Source organism: Lithobates pipiens, unplaced genomic scaffold (genome assembly GCF_037356315.1).
Source record: "Lithobates pipiens isolate NorthernLeopardFrog02 unplaced genomic scaffold, aLitPip1_a1.2 Scaffold_8, whole genome shotgun sequence".
NCBI classification, from domain to species: Eukaryota; Metazoa; Chordata; class Amphibia; order Anura; family Ranidae; genus Lithobates; species Lithobates pipiens.
The window spans coordinates 614,727,039-614,754,237 of record NW_027507903.1 but is presented as its reverse complement, the minus strand read 5'-3'; the positions used below and the strand labels follow the sequence as shown (position 1 = coordinate 614,754,237).

The following is a 27,199-nucleotide window of genomic DNA, read 5'->3' as shown; positions in this document are numbered from 1 at the left end:
CGCGCATGCCAGGAGGTTAAACTTGCTTGCGGCTGTAATGTATTGTCGACTCCCGGCAATACAGATTGGTGGGATTCTTTGGTAGAGACAAGGGCCTCTTCCCGACAACCCTGGCCTGCAGGTGGGGCGCTTATGGGAATCTGGAAGCCCACTTTAACAAGGGGACCCCCAGATACTGGCCCCCCTATGTGAATGGGTATCGGGTACTTCGTATCCCTACCCATTTACCAAAAAATGCCAGAGACAGTTTTTGACAAATCCTTTATAAAAAAAAAAAAAAGTGTCCCTCAATGTAAATCCACTGTCAATCACGACGCCCGACGGACCCGAAAAATAGAAAACTGTCAAAAATGCTCCGCCTCCATAGGAGGCTGCCCGCCATAAGTGCTCTTTGAGCTTTGACGGCTCTTATACAGGGAAGGGTGGGGCCACCCAGTTACGTCACACGGTGGCCCCGCCCCCCTGACAGCAAGTGATGTCATGTGGCCAATGTACCCGATAACCATTCACATGGGAGGGGGCCCGACAACCACAGCCCGTTTAGTCGGTAAGAGGGCTTTGTTCCCATCAACATGAGGACAAGGTGCTTTGGGGTGGGGTGGCACAGAGCCCCCCTGCCCCAAAGCACCCACCCCCCCATGTTGAGGGCATATGGCCTGTTATTGTTCAGGGGGACGGCGCTCGATCGCCCCTCCTTTCCTGGCTTTTCAGGCTGCATGCTCGGATAAGGGTCTGGTATGGATTTTGGGGAGGACTCCATAACATTTTCCCCCTTAAAATCCATACCAGACCCTATGCCGTTTTTTTCAAATCTGTATTACCTAAAGCCAGGAATACATAACAGCTGCAAGCAAGTCTAGATTCAATTTTTTCGTTTAGGAATGTCACTATTGCTGCGGCAATGTTCTACACATCGCACAGATGCGCCACTTTACAGGCAGACTAAGGAGACCCACCACGCACTGTATTTAAAGGAATTTTTCATTTTTATTGTTTCACTTTAAGGAAAAAATATAAATTGTTTCACTTTAAGCAAAAAATATATTTTTTTATAAAAAAAAATGTATTCATACATGTCCCCCAGGGCAGTACCCAGACCCCCATACCTTTTTTATGGCCTATTAGTTGCATATAAGCCTTCAAAATGGGTACTTCATTTGGGTTCGCTGTGCGGGTAAGAACACTTGCCCTGTTTGAAGTTCTTCTGCGAACTGAACGGGACGTGTTTGGTCCATCCCTGCTCCCCATCACTAAACAAGGTCTATTTTCTTATTAGTCCCCTTTTTCATAAGATTCCCTTAGTGAAGAAAATAATGTTTGTTACAAAAAGGCCAAGACCAACTAATCACTTATGTTACCAAATTGACCAAAGTCTTTTTCTTTTTCACAGAAATCAAAGCTCACCCAGCAAGACCCTGCAGCTGATCCAAAGACGCATGGACTTCAGCCTGAAGACTGAGTTATGGTAGAAAAAAAAAAACAGAACCCCAAGAACTCATCTTCTCAAGTGGAAAGAGCCATACCAGATGCTCATTGTCACATCCACTGTGTCCAAGCTTGCTAGCAAAGGTTTCTGGATAAATGGTATCCGCTAAAAGTGATTGTGATAGAGCCAAAGGACAACCCCTCTGCCCTTAAAGATCTACCCCACCAAACTTAGGAGCATTAAAAAGAAACGCTCTATGCAACTAGCTCACCACAACATTTCCAGAAAAGTTTCTTGGATATGTATCAATATACAATCAAGAGGATGCATCACCCTCTATATATTTAACTCAGAATAAATAGTAGTTCCAAAGTAGGCCACCAGCTGTTCAATGGGACATGGATCTAATTAAAGGGAAGAGGAGGAAGATATCATCATCAGAAGAGATCATTGGACTGGATCCCATAGAAGAAGAAATAGCTTTAGAAAAATTGGAATTTTGCACTGAGAATACTTTTAGAACAGTTAACTTGCCCAGTGAGGTCACACTGTATAATGGAGAACTGGTGCCATTAAATTATAATAACTACAATATCCACCTAGACGATGACATAGATATATGTTCAAACTTTTTGATTGGTCAATGCTTTCAGGGTTTGTTGTGCCCAAAGCACCACACTGCATGGCCCTATGTATGGCAGCTGAGGTATAAAGCCACAGTGGGTTGGTTTAACATTGACCTAGGAGCTCAACTGGTCCTGGAGAGGCTATACAGTGACCCAGCTACGTGCCAAGTCACCGGATTCCACCAGTAAGTAGGAGAAGCAAAGAAAAGCAATACATTTTTACATTAATACTGCAAACTTTATTGTCAATTCTACGTAAAAAACTTAGGTACAGTGTTTTCTTATCCAGATCTCAAGTATTTGTGCCAAAAGCCTTTTTAAAATACTGATAGTCTTTACACTGGTACAACATACGCTCCGACTTTGGGAGCACATGACGTGTATAAATGAATGGTTCCCTACGAGAGCCGTCTTAACTGGTCTGACACAAGTCGGTCCGACGTTAAAAAAAGATTCCTGCACTTCTTTGGTCCAACTTCAGCCCATTCAATATCATTGAAGTCAGATCATCATCCTAACTTTGGCAAACGACTTGTGCGCTGAGGATCTTAAAGGGGGACATCACGCTAAAATTAAATTAAAAAAACGTTATTCAGCCCCTCCTCTCCAATTCCATACCAGGCCCTTTGGGTCTAGTATGGATCTTGAGGGGAAACCCCACGCCAAAATAAAAAAAAAATTGCGTGTGGCCCACACCAAAATCGATATCAGACCCATATCTGAGCATCCAGCCCCGCAGGTCAGGAAAGGGGGGGGGGGGAGGAGGAGCAAGCGTCCCACCTTCCTGGACCCTACCAGGCCACATGCCCTCAACATGGGGTGGTGGGTGCTTTGGGGCAGGGGGGGCTTTGCGCACCACACCCACCCCCAAAGCACCGTGTCCCCATGTGGATGGGGACAAGGGCTCTTCCTGAAAAACCCTGGGTGGTGTTTAGATACAGTGCCAATGTATAAGCAGTAAAAAGGGAGTACATACGTCCTATCAAAATGGAAAGGTTTGTATTTGAGGCTGACTGAGTGAGGTTGACCAAATCTCAATTATGCTGACATGCTCGACATGTTATGTGGAAATCCACCGCTTCTTCAGGAGCTTTCGTTTGCATTATACGCTGTCTCTGTTCCTTTAATACATTATTATGCAAACAAAAGTTCCTGAAGAAGCAGTGAATTTCCTCAAAACATGTCGAGCTTGTCAGCATAATTGAGATTTGGTAAACTGGAATTACCACCTCTTTCAGTTGCACCTCTTCTGTTTAGATAGACAGAGCTGCTCTCTTAAATTTGTTTGTTTTAAATTTGTTGATGTAAATTCAATAAAACATTATTTGTTTATATACGTGTATCGTAATTGTTACAGCACCATTAAAGTCCACCAGCCTTAAATACAAACCTTTCCAACCTTGGGTGGTGGTTGTGGGGGTCTACGTGCGGGTGGCTTATTGGAATCTGAAAGCCCCTTTAACAAGGGCTCCCCCATATCCTGGCCCTCTCACCCTATGTGAAAGAGTATGGGGTACATAGTACCCCTACTCATTCACCCCAAAAAAGAAAGTGTCAGAAATAAATCAAACCAGTACACAGGTTTTTGACAAAGTCCTTTATTAAAGTAACTCCAACGTGTCTTCTCCCTCCGATCATGTCTTCATCCTTTAGTTCTTCTCGCTGCGCTGCTGTCTTCTTCTGCTGTTTTTTCCTCTGGTGCTTCTCTCTCCGCAGTCTTCTTCCTCTGCTGGTTCTTCCTCCAGTATGTGCCATTACTTATATAGCCATGGGGCATGGCCACCTGGTGACGTAATCAGATGGTCCCACCTCTTGTGACTTCCCATGATGGGGCAGTGATGTCACAAGAGGTGGGGTCACAAGGTGCCATCACCGGATGGCCACATCCCATGGCTATGTAAGTAATGGCACACGGCGGAGCTAACACTACAGCGGGAGCTAGTGTTGGGAGAAGAACTGGAGGAAGAACCGCAGAGGAAGAAGACAGCGGAGAGAGAAGAACCAGGAGGAAGAACCAATGGAAGAAGACATCAGTGCAGCAAGAAAGAACTGGGGGAAGAATCAGAAGAAGAAGACATCAGTGCAGTGAGAAGACCTGGAGGATGAAGACATCACCGGAGAGAGAACTGGAAGGATAATTAATCGGAGGGAGAGACACATTGGAGCTACTTTAATAAAGGACCTTGTGTACTGGTTTTATTTATTATTGACACATTTTTGGCACCCAACAATGTTGAGGGCATGTGACCTGGTATTGTCCAGGAGGAGGGCGCTTGTCCATGTTGGATCAGTGTGAACCCGGCCTTAAACCGTTGAGATGACTACAATTTAAAAACAAGAAACACAAACAGACTAATGGGCATAACACATCATGCATTTGAGACTGTCCTTGCCAATTCAGTTTAACTACCTTCCGACCACACACAGTAAATATACTGCGAGTAGGCAGCAGGTACAGGCACCAGGTCTGCTGTTAGAAATTGTGGAGCCCCATGATTTCTAACATACATTTGGTGGAGGGGGGATTATGGGTTGGGGTTGTTTTTCAAGGGTTGGCCTTGGCCCCTTTGTTCCAGTGAAGGGAACTCTTAAAGTATGTCAGCATACCAAGCCATTTTGGACTATTTCATGCTCCCAACTTTGTGGGAACGGTTTGGGGATGGCCCCTTCCTGTTTCAACATGACTGCGCACCAGTGCACAAAGCAAAGTCCATAAGGACATGGATGAGCGAGTTTGGGGTGGAGCAACTTGACTGGCCTGCACAGAGTCCTAACTTCAACCTGATAGAACACCTTTGGGATGAATTAGAGAGGAGACTGCGAGCCAGGCCTTCTTGTCCACATTAGTGTCTGAACTCAAAAATACGCTTCTGGAAGAATGGCCAAACATTCCCATAGACACACTCCTAAACCTTGTGGACAGCCTTCCCAGAAGAGTTGAAACTGTTATAGCTGCAAAGGGTGGGCCAACTCAATTTTGAACCCTACGGACGCCATTAAAGTTCATATGCGTGTAAAGGCAGGCATCCCAATATTTTTGACAATACAGTATACCAAGGGTGGCCAACCAGACAAAGACCAAGAGCCACATTTTTTACCGAGTTACCGCAGAGAGCCACATCATACGCATGGGCACACATGAACATCACCCCATCCCTTCCTCATACACACATACTTTTGCTCAGCTGGATTTATTGTAAATGTCACACACTGTTTTAACACTACAAAGACCACAGGCCAGTCATTTTCATCAAGTCAGTAATCTTCCTTTGAAAGTACATCCATGTGACAGAAGACAGCAGCTCATCTAATTTCCAAAATACAAATTGTCTTATGCCGCGTACACACGGGCGGACTGTATGGCCTACTTAGTCCGCTCGTGTGTGGGCTTCAGCTGACTTTTTCAGCGTGCAGTCTGGCGTACTAAGTATTTCGGATTTTTCGAAATTCTGTCCGTCATACTTTGGTTTCAGCGGACAATCCACTCGTCAGTAGGCTAGTTCGACAGACTAAGAATGGCGCATGCTCAGAAAGGATTTACACGGCGGAAGGGTGCATTGCTGTGTATTGGACTTCCTATTTCTAGTCCCGTCGTACGTGCTGTACACGTCATCGCGCAAGCTTTCGACGGACTGTTTGTGCATCCGTGTGTGGTCAAGTCCGTTCATTCGAAAGTATGACGGACTGTCCGTCGGATTGTATGACGGACTAAGTAGGCCATACAGTCCGCCCGTGTGTACGCGGCTTTACAAACAGTGAACTGGTCAGGATAACAATAAACAGTTAATGGGTCTTCTAGCCTGAACTAGCAGTAAATTCTTCAAAAAAACATCACAGAAAGCATGCAGCACACACAGAGCGTAGCGTTTTCAAGCAGAAAATCACGCAATTTTGCTGCGTTTTTTACCGCGATTCATTTTTTGTGCAGGGCAAAAGGTCAATGTTAAAAGAAGAAAAACGCCCAAATCTGCTCAATTCGAGCGACAAAAAAGGGTACGGAACTTGTCTGAGCGTCAGGCGTTTGGCTTCAGGCGACATGGAGTGGAGATGTGAACCATCTCCATTGAGAATACATTTTTTCCCCTCCAGCGTTTTGTAGCTTCAGGCTTCAAGCTACAAAACGCTCAGGTGTGAATGGGGTCTAAGAGCCACATGGAACCGGGCAAAGAGCCGCATGCGGCTCGAGAGCCACGGGTTGGCCACCCCTGCAGTATACACTTATTGTGATTTTTTTTTTTTTTTACCAAAAACATGTAGCAGAATACATTTTTGCCTTAATGTATAAAGAAATTAGATGTTTTTATTTTATTGGATATGTTTTATAACAGAATGTAGAAAATATCCTTTTTTTTTTTCAAGATCTTTGGTCTTTTTTCCTTTAGATGATAAAAAAATAAAACAGTGATCAAATTTCCACAAAAGAAAGCTCTATCTGTGTGAACAAAATGATAAGATCGATTTGGGTACAGTGTTGCATAAAAAAGAAAATAAGCTGCGCTAAAGTGCACTATATAATAAGGCAAAAGCCTACTATGTGAATATGAATAGTGTAACAATACAAACGATTCTATTGTATCTCCAACCAAATGGAAAAAATAAACCAAAATGCATAAACAAATAATGTAAAATTCTTTCTATCCTACCCTCAAGTGGGCAGGAGACCACCTAAGTGAAGAGTGATACAAACAGCGTGTTTTAATTAATTCAATTGGGAAAACACCCCGTGAAACACAAAAAAGTCTCTATAAAAAAATTGATAAACAGAAAAATTGATGAACAGAAAAAAAGTCCTGCTGTAATAGATTACACAAAATCCTCCATAGAGGAACAATATTCAATCCACCACCATATATCTGAATTCACTTCTTACCAGAAATTAATGACCCCCCCAATACAGAGGGTCACAATGAGCATCTAGGTATGTGATTGTCCCCCACTCCAAAGGAATACTTTATTGATCGTCTGGATCACCATTTTCAGGTATAAAAGGCTGGATACATTATCTGCACCCACTTCCGGCGTAAATTTTGCAGAAGGTACGCCCCTTTCCGCAGAATCTACGCCCCTTTCCGAAAGTCCCCCGCTGCCTGCTGGGAAACACACGGATCCCAGAGACAGCGGGGACCATCCTTATTGCGCAGCGCGACTCGCGCATGCGCAGTAGGGAACCGGGAAATGAAGCCGAAAGGCTCCACTTCCTGATTCCCATACCCAAGATGGCGGCGGCAGCACCCGAGAGACGATTGAGAGATCGGCTTCGGGTGCTGACATCGCGGGCGTGCTGGGTGGGTAAGTGTCACTATTTTAAAAGTAAGCAGCTGCAGTATTTGTAGCTGCTGGCTTTTAAAAAAAACAAAAAACGGCGGAACTCCCGGCGGACTCCCGCTTTAAGGGTTTTTTACATTATTTGTTTATGCATTTTGGTTTATTTTTTCCATTTGGTTGGAGATACAATAGAATCGTTTGTATTGTTACACTATTCATATTCACATAGTAGGCTTTTGCCTTGAGGTCTCTGGTCTTCTGATGACTCTGCTGTACCCCCTCTTTTTCTTCCTCCTCATCCTCCTCTCCTTGTTTCTTAGCAATTTCGTTTATACCACTGGTTTTCCCACTTTTAGATTTCTTACTATTTGAGGTCTCATTGCTGCCTTTCTTTGTACTGCCTTTAGGGCAACCACCTGGACGTTTTGTGTGGTGGTGGAAAAACCACTTGGCTGTTGCATTAGTTTGTGCTTGTGGCCTCTTCCATAGACGACCTCTACCGTACTTCTCAGTCTCCTCTGTGGAAGCCCTCTTTGCTGCTGCCTTATCTTTTGAGTCACTCATTTTGAAATAACCCCTCATTTTTTTCCTGTAGGAAAGGACAATTACCCCCTTCCCTTTCCCGCTGCTATATTTTTACTACCAGCCCAGGCTAAAGGCTTGGGGGGGCGTATTTGTATTCCACAGATGTCATCTGGTGGGAGGGGACTACAATTAATAGGGAACAAAGGCGTGGCCACTTAACCCTTCCAGCCCAGCATATTGTTAGCGCCCTGTTCTCCCTTTCCGTGAGCTACATCCAGGGCTGGTGCAAGAATTTTTGGCACCCTAATCGAAAACCTAATTTTGCCGCCCCCCCCCCCCCCCCCCCCCCACTGGCTCCACCCCTGACTCCACTCTCTTTGACCTGCCCATGTATACCCCACCTTTTTAATGAAGTGCCCATCAAATTCAGCCTCACCAGTGCCCATCAAATGCAGCCTCACCAGCACCCCTCAATTCAGCCTCACCAGTGTCCATCAAATGCAGCCTACCAGCGTTCCTCAATGCAGTCTCACCAGTGTCCATCAAATGCAGCCTCACTAGCACACATCAAATGCAGCCTACCAGCGCCCCTCAATTCAGCATCACCAGTGTCCATAAAATGCAGCCTCACCAGCACCCCTTAATGCAGCCTACCAGCGCCCCTCAATGCAGCCTCACCAGTTTCCATCAAATGCAGCCTCACCAACACACATCAAATGCAGCCTACCAGCGCCCCTCAATGCAGCCTCAACAGTGTTCATCAAATGCAGCCTCACCAGTGCCCATCAAATGCAGTCTCGCCAGCGCCCATCAATGCAGCCTCACCAACACCCATCAATGAATGTTTGCTGGCTTCCATTCATTTAGGAGTCGGGACCCAGACACAGTCCTCCGCTGCGCCTCTGACACTATGTGTGAATGGAGCGGCGGCTGCCTGCTGATGCTGAGACTTAGTTGCTTGCTGCAGAGAGAAGAGAGTAGGAACACCAGTGTCCGGGCACCCTAGGAAGCAGTGCGCCCTAGGCGGCTGCCTATTTTTTCTCGTGGAAGCACCGGCCCTCAGCTACATCCTCCTATGATAGAGGCCAGACTGCTTGCAATTTCTTTTTAATGCTGTTTGCGTATATCTACTGGGGAGATTTACCTTCACTTCCTGACTTATTGACCACCATCAGTGGGACAGAAAGTGAGGGTCATTCAATAGGGGCATAGAAGATGAACAAAAAAAAATATTTTATTGCGGCCTGTGTCCTTGTTGGGATGATGCACAGTCTTTACGTGACATCAATGGGCCTAAAATAAAAAAAATAAAAATTTGCTCATTGAGGGAGGGGAAGGAAAGCACGGAAGGCAAAAAAAGAAGCAGATGAAATTTCAGTTTTATAGCTTTTATATGATTATACGATTGGGATCACATCTACTTTTTACTTTGATTTCATTTTTGTCTGCTCTCTTGTCAATCTCACGCTGATCTTCTTTCTCCTAGCAATGGTTTTGAAATGCCAATTCGAATTGACGTCACCACCATGTCCATCCAAGAGAGCCAAGTGTTTGATCGTATCCGACGTCTCTCTACCTCAGCCTGTCCCACCACCGAGTTCCACACTAACTACAAATATTACTATGAAGAAGGAGAGAACAAATGGGTGGAATATAGTCCGGTAAGGGAGACTGGAAAATGGTTAAAAATGGTTGTAAAGGCTGAAGGTTTTTTTTACCTACATGCATTCTATGTACCTACTGTGTGCAGCATCAACCCCAGACTCCCCCAATACTTACCCGAGACCCATCTCTATCCAGCAATGTACACAAGAGCAATTTCTCTCCTGGGTCTCTCCCTCCTAATTGGCTGAGACACAGCAGTGGGTGCCATTGGATTTTGCTACTGTCAATTGTGGCCAGTGAGAAGGGAGTGGGGGCGGGCGGAGACGCTCTTTGTGTGTCTTATGGACTCCCAGAGCCCGTTCTGTAGTGAGCTGCGCACTTAAGTGCTCCCATAGCAAGCAGCTTGCTATGGGGCCACTCGTTAACAAGGAGGGGCCAGGAGCGCCTGCGGGGGACACGAGAAGAGGAGGATTGGGGCTGCTCTGTGCAAAAACCATTACAAAGAGCAGGTGAGTATAAAATTTTTGTTATTTAAAAAAAACAATAACCCCCAGCACTGATGTCAGTGGATACAGCAATAATAACCCCCAGCACTGATGTCAGTGGATACAGTAATAATAACCCCCAGCACTGATGTCAGTGGATACAGTAATAATAACCCCCAGCACTGATGTCAGTGGATACAGTAATAATAACCCCCAGCACTGATGTCAGTGGATACACTAATAATAACCCTCAGCACTGATGTCAGTGGATACACTAATAATAACCCCCAGCACTGATGTCAGTGGATACAGTAATAATAACCCCCAGCACTGATGTCAGTGGATACAGTAATAATAACCCCCAGCACTGATGTCAGTGGATACACTAATAATAACCCTCAGCACTGATGTCAGTGGATACACTAATAATAACCCCCAGCACTGATGTCAGTGGATACAGTAATAATAACCCCCAGCACTGATGTCAGTGGATACAGTAATAATAACCCCCAGCACTGATGTCAGTAGATACAGTAATAATAACCCCCAGCACTGATGTCAGTGGATACAGTAATAATAACCCCCAGCACTGATGTCAGTGGATACACTAATAATAACCCTCAGCACTGATGTCAGTGGATACACTAATAATAACCCCCAGCACTGATGTCAGTGGATACAGTAATAATAACCCCCAGCACTGATGTCAGTGGATACAGTAATAATAACACTCAGCACTGATGTCAGTGGATACAGTAATAATAACACTCAGCACTGATGTCAGTGGATACAGTAATAATAACCCCCAGCACTGATGTCAGTGGATACAGTAATAATAACCCCCAGCACCGATGTCAGTGGATACAGTAATAATAACCCCCAGCACCGATGTCAGTGGATACAGTAATAATAACCCCCAGCACCGATGTCAGTGGATACAGTAATAATAACCCCCAGCACCGATGTCAGTGGATACAGTAATAATAACCCCCAGCACCGATGTCAGTGGATACAGTAATAATAACCCCCAGCACTGATGTCAGTGGATACAGTAATACTAACCCCCAGCACCGATGTCAGTGGATACAGTAATAATAACCCCCAGCACCGATGTCAGTGGATACAGTAATAATAACCCCCAGCACCGATGTCAGTGGATACAGTAATAATAACCCCCAGCACTGATGTCAGTGGATACAGTAATAATAACCCCCAGCACTGATGTCAGTGGATACAGTAATAATAACACTCAGCACTGATGTCAGTGGATACAGTAATAATAACACTCAGCACTGATGTCAGTGGATACAGTAATAATAACACTCAGAACTGATGTCAGTGGATACAGTAATAATAACCCCCAGCACCGATGTCAGTGGATACAGTAATAATAACCCCCAGCACCGATGTCAGTGGATACAGTAATAATAACCCCCAGCACTGATGTCAGTGGATACAGTAATACTAACCCCCAGCACCGATGTCAGTGGATACAGTAATAATAACCCCCAGCACCGATGTCAGTGGATACAGTAATAATAACCCCCAGCATTGGTGTCAGTACTAATAAAATGACCACACATTGGTTGTCAGTGGCAGTGAAAGGTACACCCCCCATCCCTATCCTGCATTGGTGGTCAGTGACAGTGAAATTTAACCACACTCACCCTAAATTGATAGTCAATGGCAGTGAAACTTAAGCCTCCCCCACACTGGTGGTCATGGCAGTTAACCCTCCCATTCCCCCTATATTTTTGGTCATGGCGGTCAAAATGTTAACCCCCCCCCCCTGTATTGGTGGTCGTGACAGTGAAAGTGTTAACCCCCCTCTCCCATCCTCCCTGTATTCATGTTCAAGACAGTAATATTTTACCACCTTTACTTTGGTGGTCCTAGCAGGGTAAGTTAACCCCCCCCATTTTGGTGGTCATGCCAGTGACAGTGTTACCACTCCCCATCCTCTATTATGGCGGTCATGGCAATTAAAGTGTTAGCCCCTCCATCCCTTCCCAGTATTGGTGGCCATGGCAGTGAAAGTGTTAACCCCACCTCCCATCTCTGTATTGGTGGTCATGGCAGTATAGGTTTTAACAACCACCCCCATATTGGTGGTCATGGCTGAAAAAGGTGTTAACCCCCCCCCCCCCCCTCCTGTATTGAAAATGTTAATGCCTACTCCATTGGTGATCAGTTAACCCTCACATGCTCCCATGCCACTATCTCTCCCTCTTCCCAGGACGGGGCTTTACCCAGCTTCATATGCATCGCTGTATTGTTCTAAGATGTACTCCATCGGCACCCCCAGAACAGGGACCAAGCTGTCACCTTTAACTCACAGTTAACTTTTGATGATGGGAAGCTGGTAGCAATAGGCTCCCGATGACATCAGCACTCTTCAGCCAATAACAGTCCTGCATGATCAGAAGCCCCTGCTAACGGCATCTGGCATTACAGCCCAATTAAAGGCCCACGATTTTTCGAAACCTTCTATCAATGAGTTTCCAAGTTTACCCTGTTGCTGCCTGTGTAACACATATGTGCAGCAGAAAAGGGGCCGGCTTTAATGTCCAAACGCCAAAAGGTGGCTGATGTTTCTGTGCTGAGAATGTGTTTAATGTGCGTTCCCAGCACAGAGACCTTGCTCTCAAAGACAGCTGATGACCCCACTAAACATTAGTAGCCAGTGTCAGAAATATTGAGACACTTGCCTTTACACATACACATGAACTTTAATGGCATCCCAGTCTTAGTCCGTAGGGTTCAATATTGAGTTGGCCCACCCTTTGCAGCTAAAACAGCTTCAACTCTTCTGGGAAGGCTGTCCACAAGGTTTAGGAGTATCTATGGGAATGTTTGACCATTCTTCCAGAACCGCATTTGTGAAGTCAGGCACTGATGTGGACAAGAAGGCCTGGCTCGCAGTCTCCACTCTAATTCATCCCAAAGATGTTCTATCGGGTTGAGGTTAGGACTCTGTGCAGGCCAGTCAAGTTTCACCACCCCAAACCCGCTCATCCATGTCTTTATGAACCTTGCTTTGTGCACTGGTGCGCAGTCATGTTTGAACAGGAAGGGGCCGTCCCCAAACTGTTACCACAAGGTTGGGAGCATGAAATAGTCCAAAAATGTCTTGGTATGCTGACGTCTTAAGAGTTCCTTTCACTGGAACTAAGGGGTCAAGCCCAACTCCTGAAAAAACAACCCCACACCATAATCCCCCCCTCCACCAAATGTTTTGGACCAGTGCACAAAGCAAAACCTTGTGGACAGCCTTCCCAGAAGAGTTGAAGCTGTTATAGCTGTAAAGGGTGGGCCAACTCAATATTGAACCCTATGGACTAAGACTGGGATGCCATTAAAGTTCATGTGTGTGTAAAGGCAGGCGTCACAATACTTTTGGTAATCTAGTGTATATACAATGCTGCGTTGTTCTAGAATGTGCTCCATCAGCACTCCTAGAACCATGACCAACTTGTCTCCAACTTGCAGACAACTTTCAACAATGAGGAGGACACAGGATGGGCTACCGATGATGTCAGCACTAATCAAAAGACCCTGCTACTGGCCTTGGGCATCACAACAAACTTGAATGCCCAGCTTCAGACGTCTACAACTGGTTAAGGTGGCTAATGTTTAATGCTTACATTTTGGTACAGCAAATCGTTAAATAAGAAGTGCAATTGTGAAAATTAAAAATATTATTAAAAGATTATATTAAATAAAAGAATGAATAGCTCATTTAAATATCGTGAACATAAAAAAATTACTGGGATTTGGTTGAGCGTTTTTTTTTTTTTCACTGTTTCCATGCAGGAGTTTGTGAAATGCATAGAAGAAGGCCTCCGGGAGCATCAAGAAGAGGTCTTTTGCAAAAACGCCCAGTTTGTTTACTCCCTTCACCTGGTCAACATGGTGCAAACTAACATGGATACCAAAACCAAGAGGAGGATGAGAAAACGGCCAGTGTTCCAATCTCCCATCGTAATCGGTCATAAGCTGCGGTAAGAGGATCACACATGATGTAGCAGACTTCAGTAAAGTATATAGTGGTGATGAACAACAAAGAGAAATATTAAATTCTCAATAGCATTGCCAGCTAGGGATGAGCCAAACACCCCCTTGGTTCGGTTCGCACCAGAACTTTTGTGCGAACTTTAGAACCCCATTAAAGTCTATGGGACTCAAACGTTCAAAATAAAAAGTGCTAATTTTAATGGCTAATATGCAAGATATTGTCCTAAAAAGTGTTTGCGGACCTGGCTCCTGCCCCAGGGGACATGGGTCAATGCCTACATTGTTTTTTAAACTTCTGTTTTTTCAGGAGCACTGATTTTAATGACGATTAAAGTGAAAAAAAGTGAAATATTCCTTTAAATATCGTGCCTGGGGGTGTCTATAGTATGCCTGTGAAGTGCTACGTGTTTCCCATGTTTAGAATAATCCCTACACAAAATGACATTTAACGTAAAAAAAAGTAATTTAAAACTGCTTGCGGTTTTAATGTAATATCTGGTTCTGGCAATACAGATGAAAATCATTGAGAAAAATGGCATGGGTAGCCCCCCCCTGCCCATTACCAGCCCCTTTGGGTCTTGTACGGATATTAAGGGGAACCCCGTACCCAAATTAAAAAAAAGAAAGGCGTGGGGCTCCCAGGCCCTATATACTCAGAACAGCAGTATACAGGCGTTGCAAACAAGACAGGGACTGTGTAGGTTTGTTGTGTTAAGTAGAATCTGTTTGTAATTTTGAACTGGTACATTTTTAAAGTGTAGCTCCAGTCAAAAAATCTTTTTTTAAGCTTTTTGGGAAACATAGGGAAGGGTTATCACCCCTGTATAATTTTTTTGGCCGTCCGTCTTTTTTCATCTCACTTCCTGTTGTCTCCTTCTGTTTGCAAGCAGGAGACGTTTGTAAGTTGGATTTTTGAAAGTAGGGGCCCGCCCTATATGCTCTGCGCTCTGCTGTGAACGATTATATCAAGAATTGTAATTACATGCCATTGTTGAACAGTGGTAGAAATATTGGGCCTTTGGTGGTTGCGGTATTGGTGCTGGTGCCACAACACTATAACTCCTCACAGTTACTCTCGGTGGGCGCAGGAACGGGCCCTGCTGTGAAATATTATATCAAGAATTGTAATTACATGCCCCTGTGAAACAAGGTCAGAAAAATTGGGCTTTAGACACTGGTGCTGGTGCCACGACACTGCAATCTCTCCCATATACTGTAGTTGGAGTGCAGGAATGAGCCCTGCTGCAAAGCATTGCATCAAAAATTGTATTAGATGCCCCTGATAAACAGGGGCTGAAAAATTGGGCTGGTGGCATCACCCAGAACCAAAAATGTTCTTCCAAGATATCAGCAGGATCATTGAGGAGGAAGAGGATAGTCAGTCAACATAACAGGACAGTCACTCAGCATCAGCATAGGCAGTCTTGAAGGGATGTGACATTTCCAAAAAAATTATTCAGCTTCAGATGCTTGGTAGCTGGTGGTGATCCAAGACTGATTCATCTTTATGAAGGTCAGTCGATCAACCAAGTCGGTGGACAGATGCACCAGCAGCACTGAAGGTGCGTTCCCATAGAACGCTGGATGCAGGACAGGCCGGTAGCTCAATTGCATACTGTGCAAGCTCTGGCCAGTGATCCATCCTCAAGACCCAGTAAGCCAGAGGATTTTCGGTGGGAAAGGTGTCCAAGTCTGACCTTGTCCCTATGTATTCCTGCACTATGTGAATCAGACGCTGGCGATGGTTGCTGTAACCGATCATACCTTGGGGCTGCTGACTAAAAAAATTTCTGAATGCATCGGTCAGATGGCCACCTTCTCCACCGCTTCTTGTGTGACTGACCAAAGCCTCAGCAAAACGTTGTCCAGGACCAGGAGTTTGTAACCTCCCAGTCTCTGGGAAAACTTTGCACAGACTAGACATGTGCAGAGTAAAATATTTCGTTTCGGAATTTCGTTTTCGTCCATTCAAAAAAAAAAAAAAAAAAGCGTGGGGGTTCCCCTAAATTCAATTACCAGGCCCTTCAGGTCTGCTATGAATATTAAGGGGAACCCTGTGTCAATTTTTTTCAAAAAATTGACGTGGGGGTCCCCCTAAATATCCATACCAGACCCTTTATTCGAGCACGCAACCTGGCAGGCTGCAGGAAAAGAGGGGGGGACGAGAGAGCGGCCCCCCCTCCTTCCTGAACCGTACCAGGCCACATACCCTCAACATTGGGAGGATGCTTTGGGGGTCTGTGACCCCCTCAAAGCACCTTGTCCCCATGTTGATGAGGACAAGGGCCTCATCCTCACAACCCTGGCCGGTGGTTGTGAGGGTCTGCGGGCGGGGGGCTTATCAGAATCTGGAAGCCCCCTTTAACAAGGGGACCCCCAGATCCCGGCCCCCCCCTGTTTGAAATGATAAGGGGGTACAAAAGTACCCCTATCATTTCCCAAAGAAAGTGTAAAAATGGTTAAATAAGACAAACACACTTTTGAAAAATTCCTTTATTAAAAATAAAAAAAATAAAAAAAGATTCCAGCGATGTAATCCACTCTTGCTATCCAGCGATGGATGATCATATCCAACGACGGGGGATCTCTCAGTCCAGCGCTGTCCATACATCCGTCTTCTGTCTCCACTCCGGAGACACTGCATGGATCCCAGCGCTGACGTTTCTTATATTAGGAGGGCGGGGCCACCCATCACCTGACCCCGCCACCTCTGACGCTGGTGAGGGGAGCCAGGGGTTCCCCAGTGACGTATGGGTGACCCCGCCCCCTCTGATGTAACGCAGGTTTCCGTTACATCAGAGGGGGCGGGGTCACCCATACGTCACTGGGGAACCCTTGGCTCCCCTCACCAGCGTCAGAGGGGGCGGGGTCAGGTGACGCCCTTGGGGTCCCCTTGTTAAAGGGGGCTTCCAGATTCTGATAAGCCCCCCGCCCGCAGACCTTCAAAACCACCGGCCAGGGTTGTGAGGATGAGGCCCTTGTCCTCATCAACATGGGGACAAGGTGCTTTGAGGGGTCACAGACCCCCAAAGCATCCTCCCAATGTTGAGGGTATGTGGCCTGGTACGGTTCAGGAAGGAGGGGGGCGCTCTCTCGTCCCCCCTTCTTTTCCTGCGGCCGGCCAGGTTGCGTGCTCGGATAAAGGGTCTGGTATGGATATTTAGGGGGATCCCACGTCAAATTTTTTTTAAAATTTGACACGGGGTTCCCCTTAATATCCATAGCAGACCTGAAGGGCCTGGTAATTGAATTTAGGGGAATCCCCACACTTTTTTTTTTTTTTTTTTATCAATGAATGAATGAATTGTCGGCTAATACAGAGAACACTCATTGAGTGTTCTCTGTATTACGGGAGCCGACAATTTAGCCGCAAGTGATTTTAAAAGACTTTTTTTCCTGCACAAATGACACTTTGTGCAGGGACAGTTCTAAGCACCAGAAACATGCGCCCCTTTACAGGCATACTATAGATACCCCCAGGTACCACATTTAAAGGAATATTACACTTTTATTGTTTCACTTTAATCATTATTAACCCTTTCATGACTAAGCCTATTTTTGGAATTTGGTGTTTACAAGTTAAAATCCATATTTTTTGCTAGGAAATTACTTGGAACCCCCAAACATTATATATATTTTTTTAGCAGAGGCTCTAGAGAATAAAACGGCGACCGTTGCAATATTTTATGTCACACGGTATTTGCGCAGTGGTGTTTTAAACGCAACTTTTTGGGAAAAGGGACACTTTCATGAATAAAAAAAAAACAAAACAGTAAAATTAGCCCAATTTTTTTGCGAAATGTGAAAGATAATGTTACGCCGAGTAAATAGATACCAAACATGTCACACTTTATAATTGCACGCACTTGTAGATTGACGACAAAGTACGGTACCTAAAAATCTCAATAGGCGACGCTTTAAAATTTTTTTACGGTTACCAGGTTAGCGTTACAGAGGAGGTCTACTGCTAGAATTATTGCTCTCGCTCTGACGATCGCGGCGATACCTCACATGTGTGACTTGAACACCGTTTACGTACGCGGGCGCGACTTCCGTATGCGTTTTCTTTGCTTCGCGAGCTCGCGGGGACGGCGGGCGCTTTGAAATTTTTTTTTTTATTTTTTTATTTATTTTATTTATTTTTAAATGACTAAATTGTTTAAAAAAAAAAAATAAAATTTGATCACTTTTATTGCTGTCACAAGGAATGTAAACATCCCTTGTGACAGTAATAGGTGGTGACAGGTACTCTTTATGGAGGGATCGGGGGTCTAAAAGACCCCCCACCCCTCCTTTACACTTCAATGTATTCAGATCGCCGAAAACGGCGATTCTGAATACCGGATATTTTTTTAAAACCGGCGCCATTGGCAGCCGAGTAAACGGGAAGTGATGTCATGACGTCGCTTCCGTGTTTACGATGAGGAGACTGGAACGAAGCCGATTACGGCTTCGTTCCAGTTCCTCCCCAGCAGCCAGAGCCGACGGATGTTTAATCGGTGCTCCCGATCGAGCGGGAGCACCGGTAACAGCGGCGAGAGGCGGCGGGAGGGGGGGACGTCCCCTCCCGCTCCTCCGGCATAACAGCCGAGCGGCTTTTAGCCGCATCGGTTGTTATGCCTGGATAGCCAATCGCCTGCTGTAAAAAACGGTACCGGGATGATGCCTGCAGGTGCGGGCATCATCCCGGTATAACCCCCGGAAGCCGAGTACGCAGATGTGCGTACGCTCGGCGGGAAAGGGTTAAAATCACTGCTCCTGAAAAAACGGCCGTTTTTAAAACTTTTTTTTGCATTGATCCATGTCCCCTGGGGCAGGACCCGGGTCCCCAAACACTTTTTAGGACAGTAACCTGCATATTACCCTTTAAAATTAGCACTTTAATTTTCTCCCATAGACTTGTACAGGGTGTTCCCGGCTTTTCGAATTTGCCGCGAACAGCCCAAATTGTTCACTGTTCGCTGAACAGGCGAACAGACAATGTTCGAGTCGAACATGAGTTCGACTCGAACTCGAAGCTCATCCCTACTTGGGGCTGCTGACTAAAAAATTGTCTGAATGCATCGGTCAGATGGCCACCTTCTCCACCGCTCCTTGTGTGACTGACCGAAGCCTCAGCAAAACGTTGTCCAGGACCAGGAGTTTGTAACTCTCAGTCTCTGGGAAAACTTTGCACAGACCTTTCTGCAAGGCCTCCTGGAGATGTCTCATCCTCTGCTCCCTCTGTGGCTGCAAGATATGGTCGGCAACCTTACCCTTGTACCGTGGATCAAGGAGAGTGGCCAGCCAGTAATGGTCCCTCTCCTTGATCCAAAGAATACGAGGATCCTTCCGCAGGCTTTGCAGGATCAGGGAGACCATGCAGCGTAGGTTAGCTGAGGCATTCGGTCCAGAGTCCTCTGGGTCACTAAGGACAACATGATCCACAGCCACGTCCTCCCAGCCATGTACAAGTCCACGGGTTTCTTGGGACTGTAAATCATCCCTAAAAGACTGCTGCTGCTGATGCTGAGTGCCAGGCTCCACCTCCATGCTGACACAAGCCTCCTCCTCCTCCTTCTCTTCTTGTGTGATGGGTGGGACAGCAGGAACACTGTCTGGATAAAGGGGGCCTTGAGAGGCAAGGAAGTCCTCCTCTTCCTGCCTCTGTTCTGCCTCAGGTGCCCTGTCAATTATTCCACACAGCGTATGCTCCAACAGGTGGACAAGAGGTACAGTGTCACTGACGCATGCACTGTCACTACTCACCATCCTCGTGGCCTCCTCAAATGGTGACAATACAGTGCATGCATCCCTGATCATGCCCCACTGGCGTGGTGAAACGAAAACAAGCTCCCCTGACCCTGTTCTGGTGCCATAGTCGCACAGGAACTCATTGATGGCCCTCTGCTGCATGTGCAGCCGCTGCAGCATGGCCAATGTTGAGTTCCACCTGGTGGGCATGTCACATATAAGGCTCCACCTCCATGCTGACACAAGCCTCCTCCTCCTCCTTATCCCCTTGCTGTGTGATGGGTGGGACAGCAGGAACACTGTCTGGATAAAGGGGACCTTGAGAGGCAAGGAAGTCCTCCTCTTCCTGCCTCTGTTCTGCCTCAAGTGCCCTGTCTATTATTCCACGCAGCGTATGCTCCAAGAGGTGGACAAGAGGTACAGTGTCACTGATGCATACACTGTCACTGCTCACCATCCTCGTGGCTTCCTGAAATGGTGACAATACAGTGCATGGATCCCTGATCATGCCCCACTGGTGTGGTGAAAAAAAATGAGCTCCCCTGACCTTGTCCTGGTGCCGTAGTCGCACAGGTACTCATTGATGGCCCTCTGCTGCATGTGCAGCCGCTGCAGCATGGCCAACGTTGAGTTCCACCTGGTGGGCATGTCACATATAAGGAGGTTCTTGGGCAGGTTCAACTCCTTTTGGAGCTCAGCCAGTCGAGCACTGCCATTAAATGATCGGCGGAAATGCACGCAGACTTTCCTGGCCTGTCTCAGGACATCCTGTAAGCCCAGGTACCTGCCCAAGAACCGCTGCACCACCAGGTTAAGGACGTGAGCCACACAGGGCACATGAGTCATTTGAAGAGAAGGGGAAATTGAGAAAAGGGACTGGAGGGTAACCAACCCCCGGGACTTTTACGATGGCACCAAATATATTTAAACGGTAAGTAAAATCAATAAAGTTTTATTTAGTGTACAGAGAACATTTTTCAGACAAAAAAGACAATTTCATCCATTTACATACAGAATAAAAAATGCGGGTATTCAAAAGTTGGTATATAAGCCTACAAGACTCCAAAGATTACCACATTCATATACGACTTAAACTGCATTGTTTCTTTCCTACATGTTTCGCTCTTCTGAGCTTCCTCAGGACAATTGCAGCATACAGCAATCAATAAAAAACTGAAATTATACAAAAAGATTTTTTTTTTTTTTTTTAAATACATATACACAAATGGTTCTGTACATACAAAACCCCTGGGGGGCACAGAAAGTATCCACCCACACAGGTTGACACAACCAGTTAAGTAAGTCTGGTGGTAGATTCATTCGGGTCCAACGTATTGGTCAGAGAGGAATGAAACAACTATCTTTAAAGTATTGAAACACAAGGACATAATTTTCATATCAGTATTCAATAGCAAATTAATTCCCTAGAAGGGAGCAACCGACTCATTCACATGAGTGGCATCCCAAAAAACAATTAAATACACAAAATATAGAATATAATTCTTCATCATGGAGATTGCAGATAGAATTATAAACAAAAAAAAAAAAAACAAGATAAAAAGACAAAAAAATAAAACAAACAAAAACGAGAAAAACATCTTACCCCAAATAACTGATGAATTTATATAAATGTATATCGTTGTTTCCAAATATTATACCCATCAATTTGTGCTTAGGCGAGGATAAATTATCTTCTCCTTCTTTACCATCAAACAGGCGGACTGCGGCGAGAGCACCATTAGGGATCCCCCATTCCTACCCCCATGAATCTGCAGAGGCATGAGAGACATATATATAGTGTATCTGGGCCATTTAAATGTAATCTTAACATGGCACAATCAATGTTATACAGTGGTGTGAAAAAGTGTTATCCCCCTTCCTCATTTCCTGTTCCTTTGCATGTTTGTCACACTTAAGTGTTTCGGAACATCAAACCAATTTAAACAATAGTCAAGGACAACACAAGTAAACACAAAATGCAATTTGTAAATGAAGGTGTTTATTATTAAAGGTGAAAGAAAATCCAAACCATCATGGCCCTGTGTGAAAAAGTGATTGCCCCCTAAACCTAATAACTGGTTGGGCCACCCTTAGCAGCAACAACTGCAACCAAGCGTTTGCGATAATGTGCAATGAGGCTTTTACAGCGTCCTGGAGGAATTTTGGCCCACTCATCTTTGCAGAATTGTCCTAATTCAGTTACATTAGAGGGTTTTCGAGCATGAACGGCCTTTTTAAGGTCATACCACAACATCTCAATAGGATTCAGGTCAGGACTTTGGCTAGGCCACTCCAAAGTCTTCATTTTGTTTTTCTTCAGCCATTCGGTGGTGGACTTGCTGGTGTGTTTAGGATCATTGTCCTCCTGCAGAACCCAAGTTCGTTTCAGCTTGAGTACACGAACAGATGGTCGGACATTCTCCTTCAGGATCTCTTGGTAGACAGCAGAATTCATAGTTCCTTTTATCACGGCAAGTCTTCCAGGTCCTGAAGCAGCAAAACAGCCCCAGACCATCACACTACCACCACCATATTTTACTGTTGGTATAATGTTCTTTTTATGAAATGCAGTGTTCCTTCTACGCCAGATATACTTGGACACACACCTTCCAAAGAGTTCCACTTTTGTCTCATCGGTCCACAGAATGTTGTCCCAAAAGTCTTGGGGATCATCAAGATGTGTTGTGGAGAAATTGAGACGAGCTTTGATGTTCTTTTTGCTCAGCAGTGGTTTTCTCCTTGGAACTCTGCCATGCAGGCCATTTTTGCCCAGTCTTTTCCTGATGGTGGAGGCATGAACGCTGACCTTAACTGAGGCAAGTGAGGCCTGCAGTTCCTTGGACGTTGTTGTGGGGTCTTTTGTGACCTCTTGGATGAGTCGTCGCTGCGCTCTTGGGGTAATTTTGGGCGGCCGGCCACTCCTGGGAAGGTTCACCACTGTTCCATGTCTTCGCCATTTGTGGATAATGGCTCTCACTGTGATTCGCTGGATTCCCAAAGCTTTGGAAATGGCTTTATAACCCTTTCCAGACTGATAGATCTCAATTACTTTCTTTCTCAATTGTTCCTGAATTTCTTTGAGTCTCGGCATGATGTGTAGCTTTTAAGGATCTTCTGGTGGACCTTACTGTGTCAAGCAGCTCCTATTTAAGTGATGCCTTGATTGTGAACAGGTGTGGCAATAATCAGGCCTGGGTGTGGCTATAGAAATTGAACTCAGGTGTGGACAACCACAGTTATAGTATGTTTTAACAAGGGGGGCAATCACTTTTTCACACAGGGCCATGATGGTTTGGATTTTTTTTCACCTTTAATAATAAACACCTTCATTTACAAATTGCATTTTGTGTTTACTTGTGTTGTCCTTGACTATTGTTTAAATTGGTTTGATGTTCCGAAACACTTAAGTGACAAACATGCAAAGGAACAGGAAATGAGGAAGGGGGCAAACACTTTTTCACACCACTGTAGACATACCTGGTGATACCAAGAAGGTGACTAAACTAGAACCAGTTGAACGTGCCCGGTAACAGCGAACCCCATATATTGTCAGATGGAAATTGAACAGAATATGTTTTTGAACACGAGAAATTTCTCTGTGCTAATCTATGAAACGAAAGAGTAAAAAGAAGAAAAGCCATATCCCCATCAGTATTATGTATCCATCTCAAGAGTATAGAATGCATAGTTCTGATTTGGACTTCAGGAACATCCGTCAAGTCCCATCAAAGCCATTCTATTCCTACCTGTTTAGTAGAGCAGTAGTAGTGTAGTCAGGAAGATTTAAGTGCTTCTCCGTCTGTGAGCGGCTCCACGTGTCTGCTTCTGTCACCTGTTTGGGTGACACTGCCGGGACCCGCGTTTTTAACTCGTGCCTCCAGCCCGGCGGCATCTGACCTCACCGCCGGGCTGCGGGCACACCTGTAGGGAGGCACACCTGTAGGGAGGCACTCCTGCGTGCGCGTGCGGATCTCAACTGCGCATGCGTGGAGGACGTACATCACGTCCATACAGAGCATCGGCCATTTTGGATTCTGGCCAAAGTCAGGAAGTTTGCCAGTAACGATCTGTCGATACCTGCACTCCGACTTAACCTGACATTTAGTCAAAGGCAGGCGACCATGATGGTTAAGGGCAATATGCCCTGGTCTTCCTCTCAGACAGATCGAGGTGCAAATAAACAGGGATGGAAATGGCGCGACACGAATGCCACTCACCATACATCCCTGGTTTCAAAAGATGGTAAGAAAGAATTATTTGCAGCAAACAAGCAAAAAAAGAGGGGGATCTGATGCACTGGTCTCAAAAAAGGCCCACACCAAAGAACTTTTGGAATAACGAGCAGAGGCAGCGCCCTGCACAGGCAGAGCTCTGTGGTGTGATTCAGTCGGTGTGCTGCCCCTAAGCTGGCCCCCGGAGGGCATCCTGCCTCGTTGGAGATGTGCCTCCTCCTCCTCTCTCCTATCAGGCACCGACGTGGAGTTAGTGACCTCATCATCCCCTCCCTCTTCATCAATGGAGCAAACCTGGCAGTATATTGCAGCTGGTGGAACATGACTGCCAGACTGCTGTCCTTCTTGAGCATCCCCTCTCTCTGCACTCACGCTACGGCCTTCCTCTAGCTGGGTATCATCATCAGAGCCTTCAAAACGCTGGGCATCCGCCTGGAGCATGTACCCAACACTGTGCTCAAACAATTTGGGGGACTCCTCAGGAGGACATGGTGGGTATAGGGAAGGAGTGACTGATGACATTGAGACGAGGGAAGAGGACACGATGGCAGCTGCTTTGCTAGTACCCTGAGCCTGGGTGAGAGAGGATGAGGAGGGCTTGGTCATCCACTCTACCAAGTCTTCGGCTTGATGTGGCTCAACATGTCCAGCTGCCGAAAATAAGGACAAGCGTGTCCCATGGCCACGTGCTGATGACGATGCACCGCGTCCACGACCAGCACTGATGTCTCTTGACACAGAGCCTGCTTGCCCTCTTTTATTGGCTCGTGACTGTCTGCCTCTCCTTGTTGGCCTTCCAGACATAGTAATGGCCTTCAGGGAGATAGGAAAACCAGCAATTGGGTAGTATAAATTGTGCTGAAGGCACACAACACCCACTGTAAAGGCTGCAGATGCCTGTATTAGAGAACACCAGCAAAAAAGGGTAGATACAGGTGTATACTGTGCTTGAGGCACGCAACACCCACTAACTCCTGCAGATGTCTGTATTAGAGAACACCAGCAATAAAGGGTAGATACAGGTGTATACTGTGCTGGAGGCACACAACACCCACTAACTCCTGCAGATGCCTGTATTAGAGAACACTAGCAATAAAGGATAGATACAGGTGTATACTGTGCTGTGCTGGAGGCACACAACACCCACTAACTCCTGCAGATGCCTGTATTAGAGAACACCAGCAATAAAGGGTAGATACGGGTGTATACTGTGCTGGAGGCACACAACACCCACTAACTCCTGCAGATGCCTGTATTAGAGAACACCAGCAATAAAGGGTAGATACAGGTGAATACTGTGCTGTGCTGGAGGCACACAACACCTACTAACTCCTGCAGATGCCTGTATTAGAGAACATCAGCAATAAAGGGTAGATACAGGTGTATACTGTGCTGTGCTGGAGGCATGCAACACCCACTAACTCCTGCAGATGCCTGTATTAGAGAACACCAGCAATAAAGGGTAGATACAGGTGTATAGTGTGCTGGAGGCACAGAACACCCACTAACTCCTGCAGATGCCTGTATTAGAGAACACCTGCAATAAAGGGTAGATACAGGTGTATACTGTGCTGTACTGGAGGCACACAACATCCACTAACTCATGCAGATGCCTGCATTAGAGAACACCAGCAATAAAGGGTAGCTACAGGTGTATACTGTGCTGGAGGCACACAACACCCACTTTAACTCCTGAAGATGGCTGTATTAGAGAACCCCAGCAATAAAGGGTAGATGCAGGTGTATACTGTGTTGTGCTGGAGGCACACAACTCCCACTAACTCCTGTAGATGCCTGTATTAGAGAACACCAGCAATAAAGGGTAGCTACAGGTGTATACTGTGCTGGAGGCACACAACACCCACTTTAACTCCTGCAGATGCCTGTATTAGAGAACACCAGCAATAAAGGGTAGATACAGGTGTATACTGTGCTGTGCTGGAGTCACACAACACCCACTAACTCCCGTAGATGCCTGTATTAGAGAACCCCAGCAATAAAGGGAAGATACAGGTGTATACTGTGCTGGAGGCACACAACACCCACTAACTCCTGCAGATGCCTGTATTAGAGAACACCAGCAATAAAGAGTAGATACAGGTGTATACTGTGCTGGAGGCACACAACACCCACTTAAACTCCTGCAGATGCCTGTATTAGAGAACACTAGCCATAAAGGATAGCTACAGGTGTATACTGAGCTGTGCTGGAGGCACACAGCACCCACTAACTCCTGCAGATGCCTGTATTAGAGAACACCAGCAATAAAGGGTAGATACAGGTGTATACTGTGCTGGAGGCACACAACACCCACTAACTCCTGCAGATGCCTGTATTAGAGAACAACAGCAATAAAGGGTAGATACAGGTGTATACTGTGCTGGAGACACAGAACACCCACTAACTCCTGCAGATGGCTGTATTAGAGAACACCAGCAATAAAGGGTAGCTACAGGTGTATACTGTGCTGGAGGCACACAACACCCACTTTAACTCCTGCAGATGCCTGTATTAGAGAACAACAGCAATAAAGGGTAGATACAGGTGTATACTATGCTGTGCTGGGGGCACACAACACCCACGACCTCCTGCAGATGCCTGTATTAGAGAACACCAGCAATAAAGGGTAGATGCAGGTGTATACTGTGCTGTACTGGAGGCACACAACATCCACTAACTCATGCAGATGCCTGCATTAGAGAACACCAGCAATAAAGGGTAGCTACAGGTGTATACTGTGCTGGAGGCACACAACACCCACTTTAACTCCTGAAGATGGCTGTATTAGAGAACCCCAGCAATAAAGGGTAGATGCAGGTGTATACTGTGCTGTGCTGGAGGCACACAACTCCCACTAACTCCTGTAGATGCCTGTATTAGAGAACACCAGCAATAAAGGGTAGCTACAGGTGTATACTGTGCTGGAGGCACACAACACCCACTTTAACTCCTGCAGATGCCTGTATTAGAGAACACCAGCAATAAAGGGTAGATACAGGTGTATACTGTGCTGTGCTGGAGTCACACAACACCCACTAACTCCCGTAGATGCCTGTATTAGAGAACCCCAGCAATAAAGGGAAGATACAGGTGTATACTGTGCTGTGCTGGAGGCACACAACACCCACTAACTCCTGCAGATGCCTGTATTAGAGAACACCAGCAATAAAGAGTAGATACAGGTGTATACTGTGCTGGAGGCACACAACACCCACTTAAACTCCTGCAGATGCCTGTATTAGAGAACACTAGCCATAAAGGATAGCTACAGGTGTATACTGAGCTGTG

The 27,199-nt window shown here is 45.8% G+C and overlaps 1 protein-coding gene across 1 annotated transcript in view; it reads left to right on the top strand.

Moving 5' to 3' along the window:
* The first annotated feature begins 1,395 nt into the window (after window positions 1–1,395).
* Window positions 1,396–27,199, top strand: part of LOC143961394 (protein mono-ADP-ribosyltransferase TIPARP-like) — a 38,779-nt gene continuing 12,975 nt past the window's right edge. Inside the window, exons 1-3 of the mRNA XM_077470662.1 lie at window positions 1,396–2,237; window positions 9,329–9,503; window positions 13,746–13,933. Coding sequence (XP_077326788.1) covers window positions 1,825–2,237; window positions 9,329–9,503; window positions 13,746–13,933 — 776 coding nt within the window. The 5' untranslated portion in view covers window positions 1,396–1,824. The remainder of the gene's footprint in view (window positions 2,238–9,328; window positions 9,504–13,745; window positions 13,934–27,199) is intronic.